This window comes from Molothrus aeneus, chromosome 3, assembly GCF_037042795.1.
Source record: "Molothrus aeneus isolate 106 chromosome 3, BPBGC_Maene_1.0, whole genome shotgun sequence".
In the NCBI taxonomy this organism is placed as follows: domain Eukaryota; kingdom Metazoa; phylum Chordata; class Aves; order Passeriformes; family Icteridae; genus Molothrus; species Molothrus aeneus.
Genome location: NC_089648.1, coordinates 5716031 through 5743015, shown reverse-complemented (window position 1 = coordinate 5743015; position 26985 = coordinate 5716031). Strand labels below are relative to the sequence as shown.

The window sequence follows — 26985 nt, the reverse complement described above, 5'->3', positions numbered from 1 at the left end:
CACGGCATCAGCAGCCCCTGTTCAGCCACTCCCCCGTGTTTCTGACACACCACAAGCCTGCAGAAAGGCTTGATCCTCCTGGGCTACCTTAATATTCCTCTACAAAAAAAGAGATGCACAAAGAAATGGCTCACACATCCTCCTTTGTTTTCTTGACTTCTGTGATTTTACTTGGCCAAACTGACCTGTCAGCTAAGAGCAAGAGACAAAACCCAGGAGTTCAGTGAGCAAATCACACACCCAAGGACCACCAACACTTCCATAAGGACAATGACCATGGGATGCGGCCAAGGGAGGGGAGCAGCCACCCTGCTGTGTCTGCAGGAGTGTAGAGCAGGATGCTGGGCTTTGTAAAGCCAATTGTGCTGAGACAACCTGAGCAAGATGCTGGGCTTTGGAAAGCCAATTGTGCTGAGACAACCTGAGCAAGATGCTGGGCTTTGGAAAGCCAATTGTGCTAAGACAAGCTGAGCAAGGGGCAGCTGCTCTGCCACTACTGCTGCTGCGTGAGTGCTGAGAATGCAGCAGGCAGCAGTTCAAACTGCTGATTAGATACTGACAGGTTTTTTTCCCTCTGCTGTTTCTGTGTCAAACTAAGGAATAATGAAATTTGTATGAAAACAAATTACAATATGGCTTTTAGAGCTTGTTTCTAGGTGATCTTTTTCACTGTCCAAAATGCTGTATTCTGCTTAGTTCCCCATGGCAAGCTGCTAGTCCTTGTGAAAATCATCCATTATCAAACTAATTCATGGAACATTTTCTCCACAAGGATCTTGAGATATTGCACTAACTATATCAATGTCTCATTCCCTGCTTCTTAAGATTCAACATTCAGCTTCTGTGTTATGTGGTTTGGGGTTTTTTTTAGACCTCAGTTAAATACAATTAGCCTTCGAGTGAATTTCAGTTAAAAAAAACCACACAAAAAATCAGCAAAGAAAATCAGGCCATTGCCAAGAATGGGTGATTGAAATCTGCCTCTGAAATGGGCAAGAGCCAGTGAGGGAAAACACCAGCCCAAGCAGCCTGACGCTCCCTAGTGCTTGTAATCCAAATGACACCAGCTGGGAGTGACACCAAAGCCAAAGCTGTCACCTCCACTGTCACCTTTAGATGTCACCACATCACCTCTGGGATGTGCCAGAAACAAAACCGTGAGTCCAAGGCAATTGAAAAGTATCTGCAGCCCTCCTAGACAACCATACCTACTGTGCTGCACTTTAACACATTAATAGGGATTTTTTTATTATTTATTTTAACTGGTCATTCACTAAATTAGGAAATACCCAACTACTTGGGTAGCTCCTTCTTGCACACCCACAGCTCTGCTGCCACTGTACCAGGAACAATCTGATTATCCTGGGCTTTCTTCTCTAGCTCAAAAAATTAGTTACTCTGGCTGGTCTCATGCTGACGTTTCTCACATAGCAGCAAATAGCTGCCCTGCAGAACTTTTTAGCTTTCTCCTTCTCATAAATACTAATTATGGAAGCTTTTGTGGTATAACCAGAAAAAATGAAAAGAAAAGGGATTCACTTACCAGGAAACTCTTTCATCATAAATAAACTGTGGAGAAAAGATTTAAAAATAGCATGTTATACACAAAACCATAGCTGAAAACAACGCATCACCTGAGGCAGGGAACAGAGTAAAGCAAGCCAGGGCTCATGGCAATGGCATCAAGCTCGGGTGTATTTTGGCACTGCCCTCCTGCCCAGCCTTTGAACTTCTTAACCCCTTAGTTTCACTCACCTAGTCAAGGCTAGCAGGTACCCCTTTCCCAAATGGCACTGGGTCCTTGTGCAGCAGTTAGAGGGAAAGCAGTGGTGAACCAGAGACAGGGCTGCACCCCTCTGACCCACCTGGCTGTCTCACCAGACATGGCCTCCTTCCTGCTGGCTCCCAGCTGGATGCCAAGTGACCCACCAGCAGATCCACAGCAAGCTCTGCAGCTGCTGCCATGTCCTGCTGGGCCCAGGGTGTTGTTCCCATCAGCTCAGGGTGACCATCACCCCAGCTGACTGTAGCTACTGACAGCCCCTGTGGCACACCTGCTGATGGACAGGCACTGTGGCTTCCCCAACAGTGCTGGAGATGCACCTCCTCCCTGAGGGAATGCACCTCCTCTCTGAGGGAAAGACCAGCGCCATGCTGAGGGGTGTGAGGGAAGGACAAGCGCCATGCTGAGGGGTGTGAAAGAAGGACCAGAGCAATGGCGAAGGGTCATGAAGGAAGGGGTGTGAGGGAAGGACCAGCACCATGCTGAGGGTTGTGAGGGAAGGGGTGTGAGGGAAGGACCAGCACCATGCTGAGGGGTGTGAGGGAAGGTGCGTGAGGGAACGACAAGTGCCATGGTGAAGGGGCATGAGGGAAGGACCAGTGCCTAGGTGAGAGGTGTCAAGGGAGAACTAGCGCCATGGTGAGGGTTGTGAAGGAAGCAGCAGCACCATGGCAAGGGGTGAGGGAAGGGCCTGCACTGGCAGTAGCTGAAGGCCCACATTGGCAGTAGCTGAAGGCCCACACTGGCAGTGGCTGAGGGCCCACACTGGCAGTGGCTGAGGGCCCACACTGGCAGTGGCTGAGGGCCCACATTGGCAATGGCTGAGGGCCCACACTGGCAACGGCTGAGGGCTCAAACTGGCAGTGGCTGAAGGCTCACAGGGGCAGTGGCTGCCATGCTCCATGACCAGGCCATTCCCCTTGCCATGTTCCACCAGCCCTGCTATTCCTCATGCCTCCTCCAGTCCTGCTCCCACCACAGCGGGATGGCTGCAGAGGGCCCTGCGATGTCACAGGCATCTTTTATGAAAAATCCTTTCCTTAGGATTTTTCCTCCTGAGAAGCTGAGAGGCCTCAAGAACAAAATGTAAACAAGGATTATCTGCTGCTGTAGAATGCAACAGGTGGATCTGTGATTGGTCTCATGTGGTTGTTTCTAATTAATGGCCAATCACAGTCAGCTGGCTCAGACTCTCTGTCCAAGACACAAGCCTTTGTTATTCACTCCTTCTTTTTCTATTCTTAGCTGGCCTTCTGATAAAATCCTTTCTTCTATTCTTTTAGTATAGTTTTAATATAATATATATAATAAAATAATTAATCAAGCCTTCTGAAACATGGAGTCAGATCCTCGTCTCTTCCCTCATCCTCGGACCCCTAAGAACACAGTCACACCGCGGTGTAATGGTGCCTCCACAGGAGTCTGGTGCTGGAATCACATGCAGCCCTCATGGCCCCAGTGACAGGCTGTGGTCCATTCAGCCCTTCCAAAACACCAGCAGGGAAATGTGTGCCTGCACCAGGGATTACAGATCCATGGCTGTGCCCCAGGGAAACAGGAGGGAAAAGGAACGAGGCCCTGAAAGCACAGTGAACACTTCCCCTTGGCCATACAGCTGTAAATAGCAATTCCTGTGTGACAGCCGGCACGAGGCAGGAGTTATACTGGTTACTGGAAGAAAACGTGACCACAAAGCGTTGTAAATTACAGTTCCCAGTCACTGTGATCTAATCTGACAAGGCCTGTTTTAGGTTACAATGTTTTGGTGTGATGGGAGGTGAAAGCATGTGCACTGACTTCTGTGTGTAAAAATAGCACCCATCTCAATTTTGCCTCTAATGACTCTGACCGTGTCCCTTCAAGGTAAGATATACATGCATCTTTTTCCTTTCAAGAGAATAAGGAGTAAGTTTTGCCAAACTCTACTAGAAGACAAGGTAGCACTGTAATATTATAATAAAGTTTAAAAAATAATAGGGCTGAATAAAGATGAATTAAGTATGGTAAATGTGGTTTATATCCACTTCTAACCTCTGTGGTTCAGAGTTCACTCTCTCTCTCATCAAATGGCCTGGAGCAGCAAACAGGTGAGTCTATACTGCTCTATTTCTTACAAGAGCATTGTAAGAAATACTTCCTTTTCTAGTGCAAATAGAGACAAAGTCATATTGATTTACCCAGCACAGTATCAAGCTTTTTAGAGTTGCTGTATCTCAGCATTGGAAGGAATATATTTCCCCTCAGGTGTATTTATGATTACTAAAGATACCAGCGGAGTGCAACTTTTAACACAGCACCACAGGCTGTTGTTTAAAACACCATGAGAACAAACTTCTACAAACTATATAATTCTTCAAGATTGATGACTCTATTCCAGCTGCAGAGAAGTCTCAATGCCCTCATGTGGAAAAATTATCCCTGCCTACAAAGCACTGAAGTGTCTTTTAAGAGGTTACTGTCAAGATGTCAAAACAAAACAAAAAAAAAGCTTTTTGTTTTGCAGCTCATTGCTAGTAATTATGTTGAAAAGTTATTTTTCAGCAGGTACAAAATGGCTGGCCTTGCAGTATGGGGAATAAAAGTACAAACTTACAGGTTGAGAGAGATCCCCTGTTTGGGACAAGGCAGATAGAGGCCTTTGCGGCTACAGAGTATATGTGGAAACACAGGCTTGTTCAGCAGGAAACAAACCAAACCCCACTGTTGAAACACACTAACCAAAGCAACCCAGACTGCAAGGAACCCTCTTCTGACTCTGAAGTCCCCTTCTTGCTGACATATGGAAGTTAACCTCCCAAATTCACTCTTCCTGTCTTAGGGAATCTAGGGTACTAGGCTAGGGTGGGGAGAAAAAAAGATGTGCAACTGCTACCTGAAAATTCAATTTTTACATTTCCTGGCACTGTTTGGTATTGGTTACAAAGGTAATACTAAAATGATAGCAGTGTCTTTATTTAACTCTTGTGCCAAATTTTTTTCAAGGAATAGCCCAATTCTGAGAGATTTGGAGCATTTTCTGAGCTTGATGAAAATTGGGATAGGCACTAAGAAGTGCTGAAAGTGTAGTTTTTGTTAGATGACTTGCTGTAAGCATGCACTGAACCTTCCCCTGTTATGTGTGGAAAAACTAACCTGAAGGTTTTGCAGTAGCTGCTCAGGATCTCTCTCCTCTGGGCATAAGTTCTGCCTCCTTACAGGTGAGTGACATGCATTTCATGAAGTCATGAGGGCCAGGAGAGCACTGACCCACCCACTGCAGGGCTGCCCAGGGGCTGGGTTTAGCTCTGCTCCCCATGTCTGCCCTGGGCCACCATGCCCTGCCCCAGCTTTCCCTCTGGGCTCTCCAGACACTCCTCCACCTCCTGCCCTCAGGCCAGGCATCCCAGCAGAACCAGGGAGACCACGAGCAGTTTTCCACAAGCAGAAATCCCTGTGAGTGCCTGAGCTGGGATCTCAGCTACACGACTGCTCTGCCATGGCAGGTTCCCTTTAGAGGTGGTAGCAGACATGGGCTCCCACAGATGGAAAACCTTCACAAACAGCAGACATGGGCTCCCAAAACCTTCACAAACTTACCACGATGAGTGCAACAACAGACAGCGTGTAGTAGATCGAATCTCTCAAGAGACTCCATGATGACAGCGCAACAACCTGGGGAAAGAGGCAAAGACAGCGTGTCAGCCAGGCTCTGCAGCACGACTGCCACACCAGCAGGGTGTCCCCAGTGCCACCTGTCACTCTGGGGGAGCTGTCCCCACTGTCACACCAGCAGAGTGTGCCCAGTGCCACCTGTGTGGGGAGATGTCCCCACACATGCTGGGAATTCAAGAAAGAGGCCTAAGACTGGGAACACTTTCTGTGGCTGGTGGGGGGACAGCTGCAAGGGCGACAGGAACTGCCACATTGGAAGTACCTGTGGACTCAGCTGTCCCTCACGTCGGGCTGTGTGTCCCCACAAAATCTGTGAGGGCTGCTGCTTGTAAAGCTCAGCACGACCACACTGATGAGCATCACTACAGCTCTGTGTGCACCTACACAGGTTTTGGGACAAACACTCAAGTCAACACTCCAGCAAAATGTTATGAACAAAACTCAGGAATTTTTGGATGCAGTGGAGAATAAAAAGGGATCACTGTGCAGTTCATGTCACTTGACACTTTCCAAAGCCACAGAAATGAGGAAGAATTCTCACTGCAGGCTGCACGAGCCTGCAACTCAGAAGAAAATACCAGTGAACAAATTAATCTTTAATTTCATTAATAGTATTCAAAAGGACAGATTAAAAGCAGTCATGTGGAGTAACATCTTCAATATGATTCTATTTTTTGCAGCTCTAGGAAGTCCCCTCAGTAGAAGCTTCTCCTCAAATCTGTATTTCCCAGTTCTGGAGTGCATTTCAAACACTCTGGATCACATCCTTCAAAGGTGTAAAGCTGAAGGAGGAAGATGGGAGATAGTTCATTTTCACTGATTTGGATCTGAACATATACATTAATTTTCTGACTGTACCCTCCAGTCATGCTTGTCCATGAATCCAGTCACATGAACAGTAACATCATTTTCAGTTCTATTTCAGTGTCAGCAAAAATTTCCCAAATTTCTCCAATATTGGAATTTCCAAAACTGCTAATGGAACAAATGCTGTAAAAAGATACTGACCATTATACCTGAAAAATATCTACAGGCTCTTAGTAGCATGGTTTTGTAAAAAATTGATGTGATTTATGCCCAGTGTAAAGTCTCTTTATGCAACCATTTACATGTTAGAAACTCCTACATGAAGCAAAAAAGCAGGCTTTTAAAGCCCTTGGGTCAAACCAGATTTCTACCAGCTGACAATACATTCCAAGGCACAGAGACATAGATAAACGGAGATGCTTTCTCATGGAAATTTCCAATTGTAAAAACCTGGAGCTGGGTTCATAATTCTATTCAGAGATCCTCAGTTAAATCTCACATTTTACATCCTTCATTCTGATTGAGCAAATTTTGCAAGGAAGTTTATAGAATGATAGGACATTATTCCACTCAGCTTTCAGGATGCTGCTGAAGGTCCTCTGCACTTGCTTCAGCAGGGATGCATGCTGGTGGGGATTTTACAGCTGTAACTTCAGCTCTGCACACAGAAATCACTTTTCTGAAGCAAAGGACAGCCCCCACAGGAAAAGACTCTGACTCCTAACCTCTGTCCCTGGCCTAAGGGGTGTCACCAGGCAGCACAGCACACCTGTGAAAGCAAGGTGCCTGGCTATGAGGAGTCAAGGTAGTCTTTCCTCCTGTTCTTTGGTATTCTTCAATGATCTTAAAGGATAATATTTTCCCAAGGAATTTTCCTCAGGCAAATGAATGAGCACAGTAAGATCCAGATGCTTAAATGCAGCTTTCCAGCAGGGACCTACAGCACAGAACTGATAGACCAAGATCCTGTGGGAATCACAAGGACCCTTGTGCTGATTCCAGATTGGATTGTAGGGGAACATGCTCATGCCTGGCACCTGTACAGGCTGCTCACATTTCACAGACATCAGAATGGGTCTCCCTGATGCAATAACTGTTGGGCAGCTAAATCTCAGACGTGTTTAGGGCCCAAGTCACCTAGCTGAAGTTTCTCAGCCATTTGATTCATGTGATACAGGGAAGCCACACAGTTAAGGGCAACCATGCACTGAGGGTGAAAGGAGCTCATGAGCACTGAGAGAGCAATGGCAGCACTCAGCCTGGTCAGAAGCACATCCTGGGGCAGAACTACCGAGCTCCTGAGGGCATAAATTGTGCCTTGCAGCCACCAAGGACTCCACATAAACCTTAACATGCTGTAAACCACTGAAATTACAGATCAGCAAGGCAGAAAAGAAATGAGGGAAGCAATCAGCTTGGGTAAAAACATGATCAAATTTGAGTTTTAAATCAGCAATAATGTCATATTGTAACCCAGCAGCGAGCTGGTCCTGTGGGAGCTGAGCATAAGGAGGCATCTGTGGAGCCTCTGATTGTCAGTGCAGTGACGTTTCCTCCTTTTGAAGTGAGTACCTGAAATCCAAACACCACACAAATGCCTCTTAGCTGTTCCTTGACCACTTTGTGGGGACTGAACCCAGTTCACCTGAGCTGGAAAGAAAAGCTCTGAAGTCAAGGCTTGAATGAGAGCATCCCCTGATGGCTCCACACAAGACGCACTGAGCCTGCTCCCCTGCATGCTACAGCATCACTCCTAAGGGTAAACTTACCCATAATAGCTACCTGGTCTCTCACAGGTAAACTTTCACCCTGCAAAATCCTACATATAAAATTCACTACTCAGAATGCTTACTTCCCTTTTTGATGGGCTGGAGAGCAGAAAAATCAAGATTTTTCTCAGTTCTAGCTTGATTTCTGAGGTTTGTAACTCCCGAAGCTGCGGCCCTGTGCAGCACACGCTCCTCCTCCACATAGCACATGTGTAGAGATCAGCCACCAGTGGGAAAATCTCCCCTAAAATCAGACACTGGTGTCTGCTTCCTGTAGCACTGAAGTTGGCTCAGGGCAACCAGGACCTCAGTGGCAATATGCCCCACGCCTCATCCTAGGACTTCACTTTTTATCCTCTGTAAAACTGACCCTTCTCTCTTCTGCTCATCCAAATTGTTTCTCTGCTCTTAGGAGCATGGAAGCTTTATCTCCATCCAGGAGACAACCATCACCAGCTGGCTGTTTTCCAGCCTGCTCTGCCCACAGCAGCAACAGGCCCAAGACAAAGCACATGTGGCAGAACAGGGCTGCTGCTCCCTCCCTGGCAAGGATGTCCAGAGGCATGTGCACTCCTGAGTATTCTGGCTGCTAAACTTCCAGGGGAAGCATGCAATCCCATCCATGTTCTTCAGGGATCTTCTTCACTCTGAATTGTTTTGAGGGTTTTCCTCATCTCACGGCCAGTTCTTTGCTTGACATTCTCAAGCGTTGATCAGCTACTAACACTGCTGGGAAATGCCAGGCTTTGGAAGCAATCTCCCTAATCTTGTTTCTCTGTTACCCTCTGGCACAGAAGGTCTAGATTTTGAGGTATTAAGAGCTAATAACCTAATTTGCTGATGTGGAGAGGTAGGAAGGGTGAGAGGCTTGGACTAGGGTGTCAAAAGATTAAAGACAATCCCTGCAAGCGATTAGCCGTGAGCCTATGGAGTTCAACAGAGATGTGCCAGCAGTGAATCCACCACCATCAAAAGGCATCCAGGAGCAGAGAATCTGGGTCAGTCCTCATGCTGCCCCTCTTTGATGTGGACTGCACAGAAGTGATTAGGGAAGCTCTTACACCAGCCTAGCAGATGCAGGGATCTGGCTTTAGAGCGCTGCCTGAAGAGCTGCTGCTCGCTGTGATCCCTCACAAGCCTCTGGCCCACAAACGCTGTGTCAGCCCCCTGGGTGAGCTGCAGCCAGCTGTGCCATGGAACCTCCTCACACGCTGCTCCTGGCTTGCAGGAGCTGCCCACAGAGCTGAGGAGGAGCCTTCTGAAGCCTGTTGGGGTCCCCTCCAGAAAGGGCTGTGCTCCTGACACCGCTGTTCTGCAAACCCTCAATGCGATTTCAAATCAGTTCCATGGTAAAACAGCAGGATCTCAAGCCAAAGCAAGAGAAATGACCAACTGCTGGCCACTGTTACAGGAAGCAGTGAGCTCAGGTGGAGGTCTGGGACAGATTTTCAAGGAATCAGGCTGGCCATAGTTTGCAGTTAATCCATGTCTTATGCATTCAGAATTGTACAAAAATAAAAAGGGCTCTACGTCAGGTATCAGGGCATAAGCTCTGCCTTTAAAATTTGCAGCTGATTACTTTGCTCAGCTCAGGTAATTCCAAGGACCCGGCTGCCTGCCTGCTCATTCTCACTGGTCAAGGTATCAGTGAAGCATCTCAGATTAATAGGAGAGTGCGATAGTGCTTTACTTATACTCATCTTTACATTAAATTAGGCTGTAGATCCATCTGTGGCTGTCAGCAAGAAGCCATTGTGGAGCCTCTGCACCTTTCCTGGGAGACACAAGCAGGACTTGGTATGGTTTGGAGGGTGGTGGGTTCCTGATGGCACTTTTGGCACATCCATAAATCAGCTAAGCAGGTCCAACAGGATCCTAGAGGTGCCATCTCCCAACACAGCAGGAGTCCTGATCCCACATCCCCTCCTGGCACACGGAACCACTCTGCACAGCCCCAGGAAAGCCAGAAAGGCTTTCCAGCAGGCAGCCAGCATCAGCCAGAGGGCCCTGTGCTGGGACAGACTGCACAGCAGGATGTCCTGGACTAAGTGACACTTTCTCTATACCCCATGGTCATGTCTGAATATCCCAGGACAGTACAAGTATCCAGCTCAGTCTCCAGACCATAATTTTGGCCAAAGACCCCAGGGTCTCATGATGCAGCATTAGGGCTTGCTTGAGGCTTTGACCAATACTAACCAGAGCTCCCAGCTTCAGCAAAGCACCAAATATGAGCACAGGTCAGGCCAAAGAAAAATCCAGGCCTAATCCATCTCTCTCAGGCAGTTAAAGCAGCCACGATCTAAGGGACCTGCTGTGAGAAAAGCCTCCTTCTAATTACCAGCCCCTAATTTCACCTCTGGTTTGCCATTCTCTGCAAAGCTCAGCTGTCACTCTGGCTCCCAGTCTGTACACTGTGCACCAACTCCATCTATTCTCATTACTTCCCCAAGAATATTTGCTTTTTTAGGCCTCTCTTGATATTTTCATCACTGTTGCAGCAATCTGTCTATGTGACATTCTCAGAATGGAAACAGTGGACACTCTCCAAACCTCAGGACAAAGCCAGAAATATTTCCCTGCTCAACTGGTGGTTATAATCATCCATGAGTTATTTGGACCAGCATGTCTCTTTAGCTCAGATTCCCACAGTGCTGAGGCAGCAGGACCCCAAGGCCTCTGCTGGACCACAAGATCCACAGCAGAATTCAAGGATAGCTGCAGACAGGAAAGCGTGCACAGAGTAAACATCTCCCAGTCTCTGGACTGGCCAGTCCTTGTCAGAAGTAAAAAACAGATTTTCTATTATCTCCCTTGCTTTTACACTATAAATGATTAGAGAAAATATCATACAAATGGTACATCCATGGTATTGATCTGTGTGTCAATTTGACAGAGAAAACCAAAAATGGTGATGGTTTTTGTGACAAATAGGAAGTAGCCTTGGTGTGATGCTGACAGGAATCCATTTGCAACTCTTCTGATTGCCTTGGGCAGCATCTCTAATTAATGGTACCTCTCTATCCTGAAACTCCATTCACACCTCTCTGTCCTGCTGCACTCTCAGCACCTTACAGACTGCCTGATGTTGCACAGCATCCTGCCATCATCCCCCCTGCTTCCCCTGTACCTGGGCTTTCACACACCACTGTGTGTGCCATGCCAGCAGCTTTAGGTACCCAAGGACCACAGCCTTGGCCTCTGCACTACTTCAGTCTGACCTATTAGTGTGTCCCATGTCTGCAACACAGCCCTGTGTCAGTGAAAGACCAGGCTCATGGTCACTATAAAACGCTGCCAGCACCAAACCCCAAAGTGCCCTGGGCTCTGAGAGCACTGAACAGTCCCAACAGCTGGCACTAAGTTCTCCTTAAACTACTTCCCCAGAGTTTTACATGTTTTCCACCTATGTTCAGAGATCAGTGAAGAAAAAGCAACAGGATTCCAACTCTCACCTTTTAAAACTTCTCCACAGTCAAGAAGAGGAAAATAAAAAAGCTCATGAATGCAATCAAAGCCCAAAGTCAGTAATGGCTGCAGTCTGAGTTGTGAGTGAAATTAAAGCTTAAAGGATTAAGAAGCATGCAAGCTGGCTGAATGGCAGAAGTGGGGTAAAACAGATTACAGAAGTCCCAGTTGCTTCATTAAAAAACATTCTACCAGGTTATTAAACTCTGTTTAGTGTCCTGGTCAACATGCCCAACACAGGCGTATTTTCCACTGACATAACCCATGGCAGCTGATAATTCCTAGAGGCACCTCGGCTGGCACAGGGGTTCTGTGACCTGGACAAAGGAGAGCCTGCTGAATTTAGTTTAATTCCTGAGGTAAAAGAATCCCACTGGAAAAGAAAGAGGCAGGTCAGACAGTCACTGCCATCCTCTTCTGCTCCAGTACGTTGAGGAATGATGCCCCTTGACAGAACCAATAACTGGAAGAGGATCTGTGGCACAAGCCAGCATTCCTGGTCCCCTGCCCCACCCAGAGAAGTCTGTCTATTTCTGGGGAAAGGTAAAATAGAGAAACTTGGACTCAACTAAAAAACAGAGCAGTTAAAGACAAATTAACAAATCAAGCCATGCACATTCAAAATTACATGGAGTGACTTGCAACTCGTGGTTATGCTGCTCTCACATAAGCACTTCTCAGCCTCCTCTGCAGCACTGCAAAACACTGTGGGTCAGTGCTGGGAGGACAGGATGGCGAGGAGAGAGCAGCAGAGCTGTGCAAACAAGATGAATCTGGATGGGGGAATGTCCAAAAGTGAACAAGCTCTGCTTGTGCTGGCCTGAATGAGAGCTGAATGAAGCAAGGACAGCTTCCGAGAATGCCGCGTCCTTGCCGCCAAGGACAGCGAGAGGGCAGGGGAAGGAGGGGAGGGCCTGAGAAGCACAAACATGAGCGTGAGAGAAGACAGGACAGCTCAACCAAGGCCTGGAGGGGACCCCAGGTTAAGGTCAAGCTCCCCATCCACAGCTGGCTTGCAAGCATGGAAAAAGCCCGATGCAATCCATCACAAGGCAGACAGCAGCCTCCTCGCTGCTATCCAGCCTGTGTCCCCGCTGCTGGACTACTGACTGAAGGGCTGCATCTGCCATTTCATTCTCCCTCAATGTTCCCTGACCTCCTCGTTCCCCCTTTTGCCAGAAGGAAGCAAAGCAGACACAGCAGCTGAAAAACAACAGCTGGGTTATGTGCCTTAGCAGTTGCCTACCTGCAAGGAGACGTGCTGGTGTCCAAGGTGTAGGGACATAGGAGGGAACAGCTGCAGACACATCCAACCTGCACTGCACAGGCAAGTGGGGAATGAGAAGAGTTCCTAACTTATTTCCACACTTATTTTCATCTACTGCCTGGATGAAGTAAGAGAAATCCTCCTCTGGGTGTGAGTGCTATGCAGAATATTTCAACAGGCTGCAAGAAGAAAGCAGGAGGAGCTTCTAAGGCTCACTGCCACAGGCACATGGGCAGCATTCACTATCCACAGGGAAAACTTGAGCTCTCTCTCTAAACATGCCTTGGTCAAACACTTCAACACACACCAGACATGAAGTTCTTCTGCTTCTGCAGAGGCCCAGATTAAGCTATATTTGAAAGCTCTGATTTTCAGAATGTGGATGCTAATTTAGAAAATCCAGCCTTCATGGGATGGCTCTTGTCTGGCCATCAAACACAAGGGCAGCCTGCATCCACTGTCACTTTTTAAATTCCGCCAATCTAAAATCTCTGGAGGAAATGAAAACAGTGGAAAATACGATTTCCCTGGCTGCAGAGCAGACTCCTGCATCTCTAGAGGTGTCTGCCTGGCATGGCTAACATTAGCCAGGAGAAGGAGACATAGAGCAGAGGACTGGGGAGAGGAGAAGGGATCAAAACCACTGGAAGAAAGCTGGATGCTCAGAAAGCAGCTATGGGTGGATGCATGACCCAAGGGAGGAATGTGGTGAAAGTTTTTCTCTCAGGCCTCGAGAGCAGCAGGGGGAGTGACAAGAAGGAACATCATCACCACCACACTGGCAAGAGCAACCACTAAATGTTAGGAGATGTTAAATCACTTGCTTAGTTCCAGACAAGAGCAGCCCTGGGGATGAGGGCAGGGCTCAGGACAGAGGCATTCCATGTGGTGCCCTGTGGAAGGAGGTGGGAATGAGGAGAAGAAGAGGCGCTCATATGGCTCAAGGAGTTGAATGCTCCCGAGGAGAGCTGGGCTGTGTGGAGACTGACATGGCCACTCAAACCAAGGCTTTCCTGCAAGGAAAGCCCTGTGGAGCAGCAGGAGCAGCTCCTGCAGCCAGGACCCACGAGCATGCCATAGAATCCTATGCACCAGGGGAAAGAGCAGGCCTGTGCCAGCTCTAATTGGCCCCTAAAAAGACAAGTTATTCTTTTTTATTTAATCTCTCTGTGCTTTGTTTCCCCATCTTTAAAGCATCCCTTCATCTCGCAGAGGTTTGGGGAAGATTAATTAACTGCTCATCAACTGCTCAGATACAATAGCGCCGAGATCGGCAGAAGTTCAAGAGGAAATTAATAATTCTGCCTCTGGAACGGGGCTTGAATAGAGCCTGGTAAATAAGGCAGAAGGACACAGAGTGAACAATAAGAGAAAACAAAATCCTGAATATCTGCTCATTAAGTGAGCAAAGTCCATTCTGTGTGCAGAGGGAGGCAGGGAGCCCGTGGAGAACCCGGCAAGAGACTCTGTAATTAAAGCCTGGATAATAATGCACACACACTGGGGGGGCAAATTAAGGGTGCACAGGGAACCCTCACACTGCTATTTTCTAACTTTGCAGCGTTTGACTTTCAACCCTCACAATGCTCTTTCAATGCCTTTTTTAGGTGTGCAGCATCACACAGAGGCGTGGGCACGCTTCCCTTCTCCTGTTCCAGCAGTGGGATGCTTATTCTGATTTATCCAGAAAAGTGTGTGCATACAGCCAGTAAAGGCTTGGAAGAATAAACAATTAGGGCTGGTGCTCAAGCAAATGCATACCAGCTTTTTGGGGCTGTGCATTTGGTTCTTTCTCTAAACATGGTGCACAAACTCAAAACCAGTCTTTTCTTAGGCCAAAGAACAACACATTCAACACAGCACATACAAACTACAACCTAATTAAAAAATAAAACTTATCCTGGAGAGGGCTGGACAGTATTTTACAATTCAACTGTTTACCAGTCAAAAATAAAATAAAAAACAGAAATGCAGCAGAAGGCCCCTGCAGGTCTGACTTCTGGGATTCCCAGTCCATGGGCAATGCATCTCAAAATCTGAGGGCTCCAGCTGCTCAATCCACAGGTCTGAGCTCAAAGAAAAAATCCTGGAGCACAGCAAGCAGCTTTGACCAACAACCAGCCCCCAGGCTCACCTGGCAACTCACCACTGAGATCCAGGTCCCCAGCAGAACAGAAATCTCACCAACAACCAAATTTACCATCTATGTTAGTGCCTCTGTAGAGACATTGTTGACAATAAAATCGAATTCCTACTCATACTAACACAAAGCAAATGATGAATCACACCACTAAGAGGGAATGACTTTTTGGTGAAAGGCTGGGAAACAATGAAAAGCATAAATTGATCCAGAGTTTTATATAAAACATTGCAATTATTGACGCTGAAATTTCTTATTTGCTCACTAAAATCACAGTTCCACACGGTGACGTCAATCATTCCAGTGCTCACCCACCCTCTGAGGGTTAGACTGCAGCAAAGAGAGGTTATGTGACGTGACAAAACCACACAAAAATCATCAGCAGAGTCCCAAGGAAAACAAAGATGGGGCAAAGCAGTCAAAATCTCAACGCTTGGCTTGAAAGCAACTCACAGACTATGCCTAGGATGACTTGAACTCCTGAAAGCTACCATGGCTGAAAGGCTGAAGATGTTTTACAAGGGCATTTTGGCTGTGATTTATCCTTCTGAAACAACAATCTCTCATCTGTAAAAGGCCTCTGACATTCTGACATTCTCTGTCAAGCCCCAAACTCTAGCAGACCTTTTCCAAAGCTGTGGTTTGTAGCCATTTTTTAGCAGGTTTGAGGCATGCAATCAATACTGTGGAGAGTAAAAATCAGAATTGGCTCCTCTGCCATCATTAACTGCTAGACAGTTAATCACCTTCATTTGCATGAAAAAAGCAGCCTGAGAAGGAAGTCCTATTGATGACAGGAGAATACCTCTGGGGAGCAGAGCCTCATGCCCTGGGATGGCTTTGGTCATTGAAAATTTACCTCAATGAACTGGGTTTTCACAGTAAGAGTTACGGCAGAACCACTGACACGCTGAGCATCTGTAGCTGCCAGCTGCATGTTGCATGCAAATCAGGGCACGTGGGTGGTTATAAAGTACTGCTGTGGCCTTATCCTGAGGCCTCCTCACACTGAAAATGTTCACCTTCAGCCTGTAGAAGTTCACAGCTAATGAAAACAGAACTGAATCATAAGGAAAACAGGACTGGATCATAAGGAAAACCCCATCTCTCTGCATGCTTTCCCAGACTGACCAAGGTCTTCTCACCTCTTCTTCCATTGCCCTGTGCTGGTAACATGACACTGCTTCTCCTCTTTACAAGTAAATCTGCACAGTAACACGCCAGAGAACATTTATGAGATTGTAAAAACACTTGGCATGTTGGCAAGTGCAAAGGTAAATGCAGATTCAGGTATTTAATTATACAGTCAATCATGTCTGCAATTCAGACAGCAGCTCAGATCTCACAGCTTAATTGCTTTAATTTCAGATGAACAGCTTGTGTTGTCAGGAGTGGTTTGACACGCTGGAGAGCAGTCACAAACTACATGAGGAGCAAACAACCAACATTTATTCCTCTGCCCACCCACACACCTTGGGCAGCTCAAAATGCCTGAGCTGACCTTTGCTGCTGCTGCTTTTCATTTCAAAAATGCAGGAGAAACGGCACAGGGCCCTATTAAAAACAGCAAAACCAGAAAAATTTGTGGCAAGGTGGTGAACCTGGCATCTGATTTTGCAGTACAGCCAAGGCACAGGGTGAAGCAAGAACTGTAAGGAATCATTAAATGCTCTTACCTGTCCTGCAAAAAGCCCACACACACCAATAATACAGAGGATGTTGAATACAGCCGAGCCCACGATGGTTCCAACGCCTACGTCTCCTTTTGTGATAAAAACACCTGAAGAACAAGTTCAAGAGAAGCTGTGTAAATGGGAAATGCTGACTTTTCTCACATAGAATTGCAGACCCCACACCCTATTAATGAATCTAAAGGCAGGTACTAGGCAAACTGCAGAGAGTTGCTTTCTGAGGGGACCTGGATGGATTGTGTGATGGAAACCAAGCACATCCAAGTTATTAACTTCCTGGTATTGTGACCCAACATTATGGCAATACACATCACAAAACACTGAAGCTCATGGCAGCAGCTGGTGGCACACAAATCCACAGGAAACTGTCTCCCATAAGATATTCCCCAAGCAGTACTCTGCTCCTTCCCATATCCCCATCCCAAATGATCCCAACATCATTCAGTGGGATGAAGCTTCAGTAGAAGCTGGAGATGATTCAGAGCTGTCTGGCCACAGCTACTCACAAGCCTCTCAGGATGAGTTATAGGGCTATGCCACAAGCTTTTCTCAGAGCTCTTCTGTCAAATTTGGTTAAAATTGGCCAATGAGGTTAATGGTGAGGGAGATGAACTGACAGACACACGCATCACTGTGCTGCACAAAATCCTTTCCTTAGGAAGCCAGCCTAAAAATAACACTCCATCTCCTGCTAGCTGTCAGTCTGTTTAAATTCACCTCTTGCTTTTAAGGTTACAACACCAGTTCACATATTTTTTCCAACTTCATCCTTTTCTCAGAAACACAGAAGCCCTCACCTGCCAAGTGACACAGGGCACCTGGCAGGTTATACCACAGCAGGAAAATTATCCTGGTGATCATCAGGGCTTCTCTAAGTCACCTGAAGGAATCTGGTTTTATTTTCACCCTGATGCTGCACTATCCTTAACCAAAGGACAATCCCAACTTGGTCCAACTTAAGCTCCCAAATGATAAGGCTTTGCTTGTGCAATCAGACCTCTGCAGAGCACACAGCTTCACAGCAGGAACACTTCACCCTCTTGATGTGGTTAGGGAGAACATCACTCTGTAACACTGCCTGCAGTCCCCCTTCCCCACTGCTGTGGGGGCACTGAGAGTTTCCCCAGGTTTTGCACACTTCAGGATGGCTGAATCCCTTCATCACACTTCCCATAAGCAGAGAGCTGCTTTGGAAATGTGGTGCTCTGACCAACCTGTTGCTGTAAGAAAGCATTTCAAATCCTCTTCTCCACCCCACTCTGGCTTTTCCAGGGAAAAGCAGTGTTGGAAGATTAACCAGAGGGGAGGTGATAGCAGAAAACCTGCCACTGAGGACATAACAGTGTGCCAGGGTACCAGAGAGGGAAATCTGGGGGAAATCCTTTCCCACAGCGTGGCAGATGGGGCAGGAAAGTGGACAGGAGAGGATAATGCTGTAGGTGAAACCTGGTTAATGGGCAGCTATGGTAAAGTGCCCACTGATCCTGGCAGGGCCAAGGTAACAGTACCCCCAGAGTCACTTCACCTTGACTGTGGCAAGGACTCCCCACAGCCAGTGCCATGTGTGCCCAGGAAGGCTTATAACAAATGTTGCATGCACACAGCAATCCCATTTCAGCTCTGAAAACAACCAGGGAAAGGTGCAGGTTTAGGGAAGCAGCAGCAGGCTCCTTACCTATGACAGATGTGAACAGCTCAGGAGCAGAGCTTCCTGCTGCCATGAAAGTTGCCCCAGCCACATCTTCACTGAGATGCAAGCGCTGCAGAGAAACAGAGTCACTGATTAGCACACTGAGCAGCTGAAGGAATCCCACTCCCAGCGTTAACCTGCCTGCTGAGAGTGGGCACCTGTAAAGGTTTGTGTAAACAAAGGTTAAGTATAGGGGAAAAGCCACCACAGGCACTGGCTACTGAAGGGAGCATCACCTGGCAGAGAGGGCAGGTTATGCCAGGGACACTTTTAGAGAGGAGGGAAAGGTCACCACGCCAGCCAACAGGGAAGGTGGCTTCACCACTCATGGGTCTGTGTGCTCCACAACCCCAGCAACACACACCTCATCTTTCCCACTTTCACCTGTAAAGGGCAGGGCTAGGGCTCAGGCTTTATTCACCTCCACCCACCTTCCCTGGCACAAGTTATGCCTTGCTTTACCCTCTCCTTACCCCCTTTCTCCTGGACTACATCACTGACCTCCTGTACCTGTCCCTCAGCAGTACCCAGGGACTGTCTAAAACTGGGAGCTTCTGGAAGGGAAAGGACCCACTGTTCTACAAAAACTTCATCAGCATATGCTGCTTCCAGATTTCCTTGGTTAATTACACCCTCTGTGTTTGCACTCCCACTGTTCCATCTGCACCAGCTCCCAGGGACCCAGCACCCATCTGCGTCTGCTCAGCAGATGCCACAAGGCACTGAAGAGGAGCACCAGCTCCTGCCATACAGCCACCACCCCGAGCTGTTACTACAGCAGCTGCCACTGTGGGAGCACAGGAAAGGTAGGCAGGAGCATGGGGAAGGCAGCTCAGGGTGGTGGGAAGTGTCCCTGGCAGAGCTGGCTCTTGAGGCAGCCCCCCAGCCTGGCAGGACACAGGAAACCTCCCTCTGTCTCCATTTCCCTGCAGCTCTGCAGGGCTCCTCTGCTGTTTCCTCCTTGGCCAAGTACCTTTGCACAGAGACAAGAGAGCAGAAATCCTCACAGCAGCCTTTTCTGAAGATTCCACAATGGGTATTCCTCAACCCTGAGGGAGGGTAACTCAATCCACTGCCCATACAGAGGTAACAATCCTTTGTACGTAAGTTATGGGGACAAGGAAAAGGACAGGATGTGCCCTCACCAGGAGTGCCTTTGAAGCAGAAGACCACAGCACTGCTGGAGTTGCTATAAAGCTTGTTGAACGTGATAAAATACAGATTTATGGAAAACTATTTTAAACAGGATTAAAACTATCACGAAAGAAGTTCACAGGACCAGAAGCAGAGCCTCAAAGGCCAGGTTCTTCTGCAGGATGCTCTATGAAACTATGGAGACATCCATCCTACAACAGCTGCTGGAACTCATGGTGGTCTCTTGAAAGCAAGGCCACCAGCCAAGCCAACCAGCTGTGCTGGCTTCCTGGGGGGGTGGTTTGCCCTTGGGCATATTGACCAACATACCCCAACATACAAGCCTGTCCTAGACACTGCTCCCTCAGCCCAGGTGTTGTTCATCCACAGACACCTGAGCCAGCTTCTAGAGCCACATTGCCCAGTCAGGCTCACTTGCCTGGGAGAGGGGAGGTCAAAGAACTCAGTGTGTCTACATCCCCCAGCATCTCCTATCCCCATGTCCACCCCAGTGTTCCCTCTCCTGAACCTTGCAATGGGGTTCCCCAGATTCAGCCCCAGAAGGTGCAGCAACTCCGCAGGACAGAAGCTCCTGCCTTATGTTGTTACCTTTCAGTTACCTCTATACTTAAGCACCAAAAAGTGGAATTTCCTGGGGGCTTTTTTCTTTGATGATGCAAAAAAGGCCCACACAGCAGAGTGCTGAACTTCAAGTATCAGGTTAGTTTGGAGACAGCCTCCATCAGTGCTGTCAGCACAAATTACTTGCCCTGTCAGCTTCCACATCTCTCCCAGGGCAAGCACAGCCCACGCCCTGATGGGTGACACTTGCTCCCAGGCACATGGACAGGTGTCTTCTACAAATGGCACAGACCTCTCAGTGCCAAGACCAGCCATATTCTCCCCTCACAGAGATTTCACTGCCCTGGAACTGACAGCAGATACGGCTCGCAGTAATTTTGGGCACATGGTCTGTGTTTGCTCCGTGGCTGTCCGAGCTGATTTAGGCAAAAATGTACTCCTTGTCTTCTAAAATTTAGGCATCCTGACCTTACCAAAGAGAAACAGAGTCCTCTGTAATTGCTGGAAGCATTCACAAGCTTCTTTACAGCTGACCTAGCTGTCCCTGCTGCTTTACAACTTACACCCACACAACACAAGGTCTGACAGTCATGACTGTGAGGGCAGGGTACAAGATCCACGGTTTCTACTGGGGTAAATCACCAGAGTTTTAATTTCTGTCAGTTAAGGCTAGGGCCTGGTGCTTCTGCAGAGACATCTGCAAAGACACACAAACAAAAGGCAGCAGCAACCACCCCAGTGTGAATGCCTGGAGCACCTGGAGAGCCTGTCCTGCGAGGAAGAACACAGAGCTGAGTCAACGCACACACGTCATGTTGAGCAACAAGACAGGCAGCACAGGCAATACTGCAGGACAACAGCAAATAAATACACCATCACCACAGCCCAAGGCTCTCCAGAAGTGCTGTGAAAGCAGCACAAGAGGAAGGAACAGAACATCTAACACTCACTTCACAGATCTTTTCCAGCGAAGGGACGAAGAAGTCATCGCAGACGATTGCCAAGGCGTAGAACATGTACACAGCCTGCAAGGGAGAAGAGAAAGGGCTGAGTCTGGAGACTGTCACACAGAACTGAACAGCAGCATCCCAACCCATCCCAGGTTTGACTTGGTACAGACTTTTCAAGAAAATAAAATGCTCTTGCAAGAAGAATTCATAGAGCTGTCTGGGATTTAATTGAAAGATGGTGGAGTATTTATCCGAAAGTTCTTATAAACTATCAAAAACTGCCAACATTTTATCTTCACCATAAAGGCTGCTTTTTCTTTCTTTTTCTTTTCTTTTTTTTTTTTTTAAATTCTCTGGACATTGCTAAGCCACACTGAAGTATTTTTGCCTTCCCTTTTTCCCCCCATTGGGCAGTGCAAGGCTTTTTTATCACTATGTTCTGTGAAAATCTAAACCCTGGAGGAGTAATTTCTGAAATCCAGTGTTCTGAAAAAGGGAAAAGGAGCTTGTCTTTCTGGACTGAAGTGCCCTGCCATGTCACCTGGGTCCCAGTGGTACATTTCAGACAGGAACAAATAAAACCAAGGGGGAACACAGGACTCAAAAAGACACTGGGCCAATTAGTTCTTCAATTTCATGCAAGAAGCATTTAATCTGGGTTTCTGTGCTATTAAACAGAATGTGCTGGGGCCTGATCTCTGCCCCGAGAGGCAAACAGCACAGTGTGGCTCACATCCACACAGCAAAGCCCTGGAGGGCAACCTGGCCCATCCTGCCCACAGGGAAGGAGGAGCTCACTCCCCACCTCAACACAAAGACTGCCACTGGATGGGAAAATTCCCATTGGCATAGGGGAAAACCAGGGAAAAGCCTGCCAGGCACCAGCAGAGCACACCCCCCCAGCCAGGCTGAGTCTGCCTCCCAGCCCACGCTGGTTTTCTGCATGGACACATCCAAGACTTGCTGCAAGGTTCAAAGACAGCTCCACCTTTTTAGTGACACCTGCCAAGGACTAGCACAGAGTTACTTCTGCAAGCAGTGCAGCTCCAGTGACTGACTACAGCTGAGAGAAGTGGCCAATATTTGTAGAAAAACAGTGTATTAATCCTAGGGAACCACAGTTCCAAGCACATCACCAACAGATCCTCTGGCTTTGCTTGTTGTTGAAGTCCTGCAGAAGTTCAGGTAATGCAAGGAGACCAGAGTATTTTTTTTCTGGAGAGAAAGCAGCAATAAAAGTGGCCTCCAGGTTTTTTTGTTATTGTTTTGATTTTCCAGGAACAGGTTTAAATCCTGTTTTGATTTTCCAGGAACAGGTTTAAATCCCCCAGCACCACCAAAACCACAGATTCTAATTTGCCAGAATTACAACTTTGCTGCAAAAAAGCCAGTAATTACTGTACATCTCAGCCCATGAAAACTTTTCAAGCTCAAAAATAATTCAAGTGTATTTTTATCAGGATTAGAAATGGGAATTTCATCATAACAAATTATTTTGGCACAATCTTGACACAACAGGTGTTAGAATGTCACTTGCATAGTTTCTGTGCTTCTTTGTCCCTCATCATAAACATGAGTAAGTGTAACTTAAGCTTTTTGAAAATCTCACACTGCAAAACAGCCCCAAGGGCCACAAGAGTAAGCAAAATTCCAGGTCTCCAACTCTGCTGGGTGCAGCAAAGAACCTGATCTTGCAAAGGGAGCACCAGCCGCTGACACAATACCAACTGTATCAACACAGATAAAGGAAGATAGGAACAAGGATCAGAAAGGGCTCCAGAGAGTGATGTGGCCCTGCCTTCTTCCCAGGGGGCTGTGAAAGCCTGAGGTTGTTGCTGGCAGCAAAGCAGGGGTGGGGTGCCTGCTGCTGCCCCACAGACCCTGCCCTGGGGGACAGGACTAGCAAGGGGCCACCCCTGAAACCACCTTAACCAAGCACAGGGCTTTTCTTCAACTCTGACTGCATCACAAACCTGTCGGAATCCAGGAAATTCCTCTGGCTGCCCTGGAGGGCTCCAGACCCTGCCCGGGGGGCTCAGAGACCTTGGCACAGAGCCCAAGACCCCCTGTGCCTTTGATTTAGCCCTTGGAAAAAACAATTACCAACCTTTATATGAAGAATTACAAGTCAAAAGAGTTTAAGTAAAATAATAGTTAGTTTTGTCACCAGGAGAAAAATATATTTTTGGGGGGTTTTTAGAATGGGGGCTTGGGGTCCCAAAAATGGAGGAATTTGGGCATGCCCTGTCCTTCTTCTTTCTTCTTCCCAGCCTCCATCTTCTGGGTGATGTTGGCATTTTTAGATCGGTTTAGAATAGAAGCTTACTATCTAACGTAGGTGACTGGAAAGTCATGGCAAATCATGTACACACAGTTTTTAGCATAAAAAGATAACACCACCCCAGGAGTGGCCAGAGTGCCTCTGTCTGTCCTGCTGAGTGGACCTTGGCAGGCCAGGAGAAAGAATTGTATAGATAAGAAACAATAAACAACGTTGAGAACGAGAATAGAAGAGTTCTGACTCCTTCTTCGAGTGCTGGGCTGAGAAAAGAGACTTTCTAACACATCCATGGGTCACTCTGACCAGCAGAGATTCTGAGACAAACCCACCTAAAACTCCACTGCTGGAGGGAAATTAAAAACCCCCAACCAAGGCAGGGAGAGCCACAGAGCCTGGGCTGACTCTGTCCAGCGGTTTGTGTACCATGATGTGCCCAGCAGTGCTCCCACAGATGGCCAGGGCACTGGAGAAATCAACCCCCTAAGGAGACAGCCCTGTGCTGCAGGAATGAGATGTGTCTGGCCACTGACCCGATGCAGAAATAGACAGAGACAGGACCCGTCCAGGGCGACCTACATTTCCCAGCTCCCGGCAGGAGGGAGGCAGGGGCCTGTCAGAGCCCTGTTCCCATGGCTACAGGAAGCAGTGGCAAGGCAGGAGCAGGAGGGATGGCTGAGCACACACACTGCTCCTCCAGCCTGCTCAGTCCAGGGACAGGCTCAGCTCTGACCGTGCACAGGCTCCTCACACTGGCAAGCCAACATATCCTGGCTCTGCACTCCACACCTGCTGGAGGAGGCTGGAAAGAGAGGCACCAACACTGTGCAGTCAAAAACACCAGGGTAATGCAGAGACCCAAACTTCCCATTCTCAGCTGCCAGCTAAAACCTTGGGAATTTCTCAGCAAAGCCATTTCCCCCCTTGTTAGCATTCAGAAACACATAATCACATAAGTGATCATATGCAGGTGCTTTTATGAAGAGCTCTGGGTGTCAGGAGTATTCAACTCAAATCTGACTCTGACCATACATTCAAGGTGATAGTGTTTTTATATTCTATCCTTATATAACTTTCATGTTAATTATTAAATTTATATTGTTCTATTGTATACATAGATTTCAGTCAAGCATGGCTTCTCATGGTTCCCCCTTAAATTTCTAACACAGTTTCTCATGATTCTTCTTATGATTATACAATAATTATATTTAGTTACTAAACAATCATCACATCTAACAATTATATCATTTATCATACTGCTTACGCAGGTGCAGTGATCTGAGAAAACACAAAGCCTAACATTTTCAAAGTCTATCTTTAACATTTTCCAGGGCTCCACTATCACCCTGTCTCAAGGGGGTAACTGCTGCCAGCGCTCCTGAGCATGGCAGGGCTGAAGATCCACATGGGGATGTCAGCTGGAACAAAATAAAAACCAGGAAAAGGCTAAGAGAGCACCTCCACAGCCTTCCAGTGCCCAAAGGGACTGCAGGAGAGCTAAAGAGGGACTTTGACAAGGGCTTGGAGTGACAGGACAAGGGGGAATGGCTTCATGCTGACAGAGGGCAGGGTAGATTGGGTATTGGGAAGGAATTCTTCCCTGTGAGGGTGCTGAGGCCCTGGCTCAGGTTGCCCAGGGAAGCTGTGGCTGCCCCTGGGTCCCTGGAAGTGTCCAAGGCCAGGACGGACAAAGCTTGAAGTAACCTGGGATAGTGGGAGGTGTCCCAGCCCATAGCAGGGGAGCTGGAACTGGATAATGTGTAAGGTTCCTTCCAATCCAACCCACTCTATGATTCTACAAACAACAATATTAAGATTGCAAAAAGAAGCTCTTGGGTGCTAGGGAGCTCCCATGCTGCAGGAACAGCACCAGACTTAAAATCCAAACCCTGGCCCCTCCAAACTGAACGTCCCAAACCAGTGACTTAGTGGGGAGTTGCTCAGCAGCTCAGCCTCTTCTCAGAGGGGACATGGAAATCATGAATGGCAGTGAAGCAGTCAGCTGCTGAGCTCTGAAAAAGTATCCAGGAGAAATTAAACAGCATGACTCCAACCTGTAATAATACGCCTTCAGTGGCCCACTTCTCCTTCAAACCAAAGTATTTTCAGGTCAGACCTAAAATTTGCTGACCTACCCAGTTTTTCCTAGATTTTTCAAGTGTTTAGAGATTAACTTTCATCTTTGTGAAGTTATCAGATCATGTTTAGCAATTGACACAGCCCCACTGTGACGATTTGCTGGGGTCTCTTTTCCCTTTTTATTAAACAACAGGGAGAAGATGCCCTGGGAAGCCTCCTGCTCTTCCCCAGGGTCCCAGTGATAGCTTTTGCCCCATTCCTCTGGCTTCTGGCAAACCAGCTTTGCCTTGATGTCTTTCAGAATTAAACATGAAAGTACAGGCAAAGGGGCAGAGAACAACATTTTTACTGAAATGAATAGAAACTGTTTAAGGGGAGGTCACTAACATGAGAAGCATTGTCATGACCTCTAATCACCACTGCATTGTTCTCCCTACCATTACAGAGCTCCTTTTACAGTCCAGTTTCCTCAAACCCATGAAGAAACCTCAGTGGAGGCAAAAAAACTCTGTGTCTGTATCCTCCTTCCCCCAAAAAAGTTCATTTCTGCTTCTGCTCTGATTTCATCACACGTTTGGTAACTATTTCTGGGAGGTAAAAAACAGAACTGGAGGTTCATTACCCCAGTACAAAGAGCACCCCTTCCAACCCAGATTAGAGGCAGGTTGCTAAATGCCAACAGTGCTCTGTTTTCTCTGAGCATCAATTTTTTCTTTGACAAGAGGCTGTCTCCAGCTATCCCAGTATTAGAGAGGATGAATCCAGCCAGGTCCTGCACCTCAAGGACCACAAGACAAAGAGTGGTCAGTAAATTTTCCTAAGTCCACCAAACTGCTGCAGAGAACAATGGAGCACCCATGGAACAATGGATTGAGGGAGCTGCCTTGCTGTTTGCTAGCAGGGAAGAAACTGAGTACATTTCTGCTGGGACAGTGGATGCTTTTCTACTTCTCATTAAAAACAGATTTTTCTCTTTATTCTGAACTAGACAGTTCAGTCCTCCAGGCTCCATTTTGGTACATGTTAAAGGCACATTCACAACTGAATTAATATATGAATTTTTAGGAGTATTCTTGTTGGTGATATAAAATCCAGCTCGGGTCCAGTGCTCAGTTTCCAAAACATTTCAAAGCTCGGTGTTCCCATGGAAACTTGAGATTCTTGAACTTGCCAGGCACGGTCAATAGCAACGTTACTCAACAAATTTCTGCAGCTATTTAGCCAAAATAAAATCCTTACACAGAGGGCTCATATTAAAATACACAATACAATCTAATTTATGCTCAAAAAGAAATCATGAATCACTTCTCACAGCTAATGGTGACTGCTCATTTAAGCTGACTAAAAATTGTTAAAAGCTTCTAAACATTCATTAGGAGTAGGTATTTTCTTGGCTGCTTAAGAATGCCTCTAATGTAACTCAAAGAGCTGATAAAGCAAACTTTCCAATCCATGTAATGCCATGGATATTTCTAAGTCAATTATTCTATCCCATAAACTTCAGCATGTTCCAGAGTTACTTCTTGCAGAACTCCTGTATCTTTTAGCTCTCTGACATTTAGTTTTCATCTTAAAGATGCCAAACTGTCCCATTTTCAGAGACAACTTTCTTTTTACTGTGGCCTGACATTCTGATGGTGTCTACAGAAAAAATGAAAACGGGAAGCCAGTTTAAACCATCCTTCCATTATTGACT

At 47.1% G+C, this 26985-nt stretch overlaps 1 protein-coding gene across 2 annotated transcripts in view; it reads right to left on the bottom strand.

Annotated features, from left to right (window-relative positions):
* The window catches only part of SLC24A3 (solute carrier family 24 member 3), a 99915-nt gene that overhangs the window by 18571 nt on the left and 54359 nt on the right, over positions 1-26985 (bottom strand). For both annotated transcript variants that reach the window (XM_066547751.1, XM_066547752.1), the window contains exons 4-8: positions 20933-21007; positions 18252-18336; positions 16562-16665; positions 5360-5434; positions 1544-1569 (exon numbers count right to left, since the gene is read on the bottom strand). In XM_066547751.1, coding sequence (XP_066403848.1) covers positions 1544-1569; positions 5360-5434; positions 16562-16665; positions 18252-18336; positions 20933-20998 — 356 coding nt within the window. In that variant the 5' untranslated portion in view covers positions 20999-21007. The remainder of the gene's footprint in view (positions 1-1543; positions 1570-5359; positions 5435-16561; positions 16666-18251; positions 18337-20932; positions 21008-26985) is intronic.